General features: G+C 52.4%; 1 protein-coding gene across 1 annotated transcript in view; it reads left to right on the plus strand.

Annotated features, from left to right (window-relative positions):
- LOC133120473 (tripartite motif-containing protein 16-like) overlaps window positions 1-3,857 on the plus strand; it is a 7,535-nt gene extending 3,678 nt beyond the window's left edge. Inside the window, exon 5 of the mRNA XM_061230325.1 lies at window positions 2,058-3,857. Coding sequence (XP_061086309.1) covers window positions 2,058-2,665 — 608 coding nt within the window. The 3' untranslated portion in view covers window positions 2,666-3,857. The remainder of the gene's footprint in view (window positions 1-2,057) is intronic.
- The last annotated feature ends 752 nt before the right edge of the window (window positions 3,858-4,609 follow it).

The raw sequence follows: 4,609 nt of genomic DNA on the forward strand, positions 1-4,609 counted from the left end.
GTAAAATTCAATCATTGTAAAGCCAGTCAAAGAAGCTCGACATTACGTCTAAACTTGTGGCTATTTTATGGACAAATTTGAAAATATGCCCTTACAAATAGGATAAGCAATTCATAATAAAATAATCACATGAATATATAATTTCAACAACAGGGGGGGGGGGGGGGGGGGGAGTGTGTGTGTGTTTGTGTGTGGGGCGGGGCGTATGTGTGTGTGTGTGTGTGTGTGTGTGTGGGGCGGGGCGTATGTGTATGTGTGTGTGTGTGTGTGTGTGTGTGTGTGGGGGGCGGGGCGTATGTGTGTGTGTGTGTGTGTGTGTGTGTGGGGCGGGGCGTATGTGTGTGTGTGTGTGCGGAGCGGAGGGGTGTGTGTGTGTGTGTGTGTGTGTGTGTGTGTGTGTTTGTGGGGCAGAGGGGTGTGTGTGTGTGTGGGGCAGAGGGGTATGTGTGTGTGTGTGTGTGTGTGTTTGTGGGGCGGAGGGGTGTGTGTGTGTGTGTGTGTGTGTGTGTGTGTGTGTGTGTGTGTGTGGGGGGTGTGTGTGTGTGGGGGGGGCGTATGTGTGTGTGTATGTGGTGGGCGGGTATGTGTCTGTGTGTGTGTGTGCGTGGGGGGGGTTATCTCTGTGTGTGTGTGTGTGTATGTGTGTGTGGTGCGGAGGGGTATTTGTGTTTGTGTGGGGCGGAGGGGTGTGTGGGGGGGGGTATGTGTCTGTCTGTGTGTGTGTGTGTGTGGGGCGGAGGGGTGTGTGGGTGTGGGGGGTATGTGTGTGTGTGTGTGTGTGTGTAGGGCGGAGGGGTATGTGTGTGTGTTTGTGTCTGTTTGTGGGGCGGAGGGGTGTGTGGGTGTGGGGGGTATGGGTGTGTGTGTGTGGGGCGGAGGGGTGTGTGGGGGCGGGGGATATGTGTGTGTGTGTGTGGGGCGGAGGGGTGTGTGGGGGGGGTATGTGTGTGTGGGGCGGAGGGGTGTGTGTGTGTGTGTGTGTGTTTTGGGGCAGAGGGGTATGTGTGTGTGTGTGACTGTGTGTGGGGGGGGCGTATGTGTGTCTGTGTGTGTGTGGGGGGTATGTGTGTGTGTGTTTGGGGCGGAGGGGTGTGTGTGTGTGGTGCGGAGGGGTATATGTGTGTGTGTGTGGGGCGGAGGGGTGTGTGGGGGGGGGTAGGTGTGTGTGTGTGGGGCGGAGGGGTGTGTGGGGGGGGTGTGTGTGTGGGGCGGAGGGGTATGTGTGTGTGTGTGTGTGGGGCGGAGGGGTATGTGTGTGTGTGTGTGTGCGGAGCGGAGGGGTGTGTGTGTGTGTGTGTGTGTGGGGCAGAGGGGTATATGTGTGTGTGTGTGTGTGGGGCAGAGGGGTATGTGTGTGTGTGTGTGTGTGTGTGTGTGTGTGTGTGTGTGTGTGTGTGTGTTTGTGGGGCGGAGGGGTATGTGTGTGTGTGTGTGTGTGTGTGTGTGTGTGTGTGTGTGTGTGTGTGTGTGTGTGTGGGGCAGAGGGGTATGTGTGTGTGTGTGTTTGTGGGGCAGAGGGGTGTGTGTGTGTGTGTGTGTGGGGCGGAGGGGTGTGTGTGTGTGCGTGGGGGGGGTTATCTGTGTGTGTGTGTATATGTGTGTGGTGCGGAGGGGTATGTGTGTGTGTGTGTGTGGGGCGGAGGGGTGTGTGGGGGGGGTATGTGTGTGTGTGTGAGTGTGTGTGGTGCAGAGGGGTATGTGTGTGTGTGTGGGGCGGAGGGGTGTGTGGGGGGGGTGTGTGTGTGGGGCGGAGGGGTATGTGTGTGTGTGTGTGTGTGGGGGGTGTATGTGTGTGTGTGTGGGGGGGGGTGGGGTATATATATGTGTATGTGTGTGTGTATGTGTGTGTGGGGTGTGTGTGTGTTTGTGTGTGTGGGGTGGGGCGGCGTATGCATGTGTGTGTGTGTGTGGGGCGGAGGGGTGTGTGGGGGGGCGTATGAGTGTGTGTGTGTTTGTGGGTGTGTGTGTGAGTGAGAGACTTCATCATAAAATCTCTCACTCACATAATGAGGTGAATATGAATAATAATTTATGTCATTAATGTCTCTGGTGTGCAGACGGCTGTCGGCTCACACTGGATCCAAACACAGCGCACAGAAAGCTGTCTCTGTCTGAGGGGAACAGGAAGGTGACACACACACCGGGGAGAGAGGAGCCATATCCTGATCATCCAGAGAGATTTGAGTCTGAGCCCCAGGTTCTGTGCAGAGAGAGTGTGTGTGAGCGCTGTTACTGGGAGGCTGAGTGCAGTGTGCCTGAGAGGGGAGGGGTTTCTATAGCAGTGACATATAAAGGAATCAGCAGGAAAGGAGGGGCTGAGGACTGTGAGTTTGGATGGAATAAAAACTCCTGGAGTCTGAGGTGCTATAAACACAGTTACTCTGTCTGGCACAATAATAACTCCACACCCCTACCTGCCCGCCCCTCCTCCTACCACAGAGCAGGAGTGTGTGATGATGGTGCTGGTGCAGGAGTGTGTGTGTACAGGGTAGGAGTGTGTGTGGACCGTCCGGCTGGCACTCTGTCCTTCTACAGCGTCTCTGACTCTGACACACTGACCCTCCTGCACACACTCCACACACACTTCACTCAACACTCACCCCTCTGTGCTGGGTTTAGAGTGTGGTGGGGGGGGGGCTCAGTGTCCCTCTGCCAACTGGAGTAGAGACACACACACCCCTCCAACCCACACACACACACACACACACACACACACACTGTGGCACCCCATGGGGAGAGAGAGGCAGAGAGAGCAGGAATAAGTGTGTCCAAAATTATATTTTAATAAATTTTCTTTAAGTGTCTTCAGGACACATTCAATTCACACTTTCTTTTTTCCAACAAAGAAAAAAAACAGGAAAAAAATCACCGGCCCTCTCTGAATTACGTGGCTCTGTCAGCCCGTCTGTATCTGGGGCGGTCCGTCCTATCCGCGCCTTTCCTGGCACGGAGATCCACGTCCCCGCTTTGTCGCCCGGTTCTGCGTCGTTGGCTGTTTCTCGTGCGTGCTGGCTCCGCATCCGTCTCCCTTACTGCTCAGCCCCGTTCTGTGGTTGTGCCCGGCCTTTTGTAGGGCTCCTCTCTCTCTCTCCAACTCGTCCCAACTGCGCCTGTCCAATCAGAGCCTTAGAGTTCACTGCCCACATTCCCCACGCGCCTTTCCTCCGGTGCTGCTGGCCTTGGTGCTGATCCTCCACCGGCTCTCTCCACGGTGCTGACCTGTCAAGACACCAATTCAGGAAATAAACGTTGTCAAGTATTTTCCCCAGCATTTGGCGTTGGCGCCCGTGTCGTCTCTCTCCCGTGGTGTACCGATTCCCGATCGGGCCGCCACAACACACACACACTCACACACACACACACTCACACACACACTCATACACACACACACTCACACACTCACACACACACACACACACTCACACTCATGCACACACACACACACATACCCCTCCACCCCACACACACACACACACACACACCCTTCTACCCCACACATACAGACACACACACACATTTATTTTTGTATATTTTAATAAAATCGTATTGTATATCATCAAGATGTGTTTTTATACATTAGTTGATTAAAACATGAGTATAACATTAAGAGTGTGATTCTGGTGAAAGATGGTAAAAGGCTTTTGAGGTAATAATTCTCCTGTACCTGCATCTTTGTGTAAAAGTTCACTGCATTTTACTAGTTTTTCCAGTTGATTTGATTCATTTCCACAAGAGTTCCAGTGTGCAAAGTTGTGTGGGTGAATGCAGCTCAAAGGGAGAATGCAGAATGATCACTGCAGGGTACTTATTTCCTTTCATTGCTGTGAACAGTAATGTATTGAGTTTCCTTATTTACTGTGTCATGATTGCTTTGTTTGAACCTGTTCCTGTAAAATGTGTATGTGATTAAACCTGAATTATAAAAACATTGAACATCTTGCTGTTATTTATTACTGCGGACTCCTGTGCTCCAGTAGAACTTATTTCATATTCTGTATGGGATTATGTTTGTGCTCAAAATGAGTAGATCAGGATGGGGCTAAAATCTGCACAGTTCAATGAATGACATTGATCTACAGGAGTGTAAATGAACTCTAGTATAAGAAACACACACTGAAGGAGCATAGCCTCCCCAGGGCCAGCATCCTGCTACACACACTGAAGGAGCGTAGCCTAGCAAACCATTTATGTGTGTGAGTGTGATTCTGTGTGTGTGAGTATGCGTGTGTGTGTGAGCATGCTTGTGTGAGTGTGTGTGTGTGAGTGAGCGTATGTGAGCGTGTGTGTGTGTGTGTGTGTATGGCTGGGGGCTTGCAGGCTGTGTGTTAATGTTATCTGAGGATAGGTGTTTGTATTTTTGAGTGGGCATGAGTGAGCATGCATGTGTGTGTGAGCGTGAGTGTGTGTGTGAACAGTGAGCGTGGGTGTGTGTGTGTGTGTGTGTGAGCGTGTGTGTGTGTGATTGTGTGAACAGCGTGCGTGTGAGCGTGGGTGTGTGTGTGAGCATGTGTGTGAGTGTGTGTGTGAACAGTGAGCGTGGGTGTGTGTGTGAGCGTGTGTGTGTGTGTGTGTGAGCGTGTGTGCGTGTGTGAGCGTGTGTGTGTGTGTG

Source organism: Conger conger, unplaced genomic scaffold (genome assembly GCF_963514075.1).
Source record: "Conger conger unplaced genomic scaffold, fConCon1.1 SCAFFOLD_37, whole genome shotgun sequence".
In the NCBI taxonomy this organism is placed as follows: Eukaryota; Metazoa; Chordata; class Actinopteri; order Anguilliformes; family Congridae; genus Conger; species Conger conger.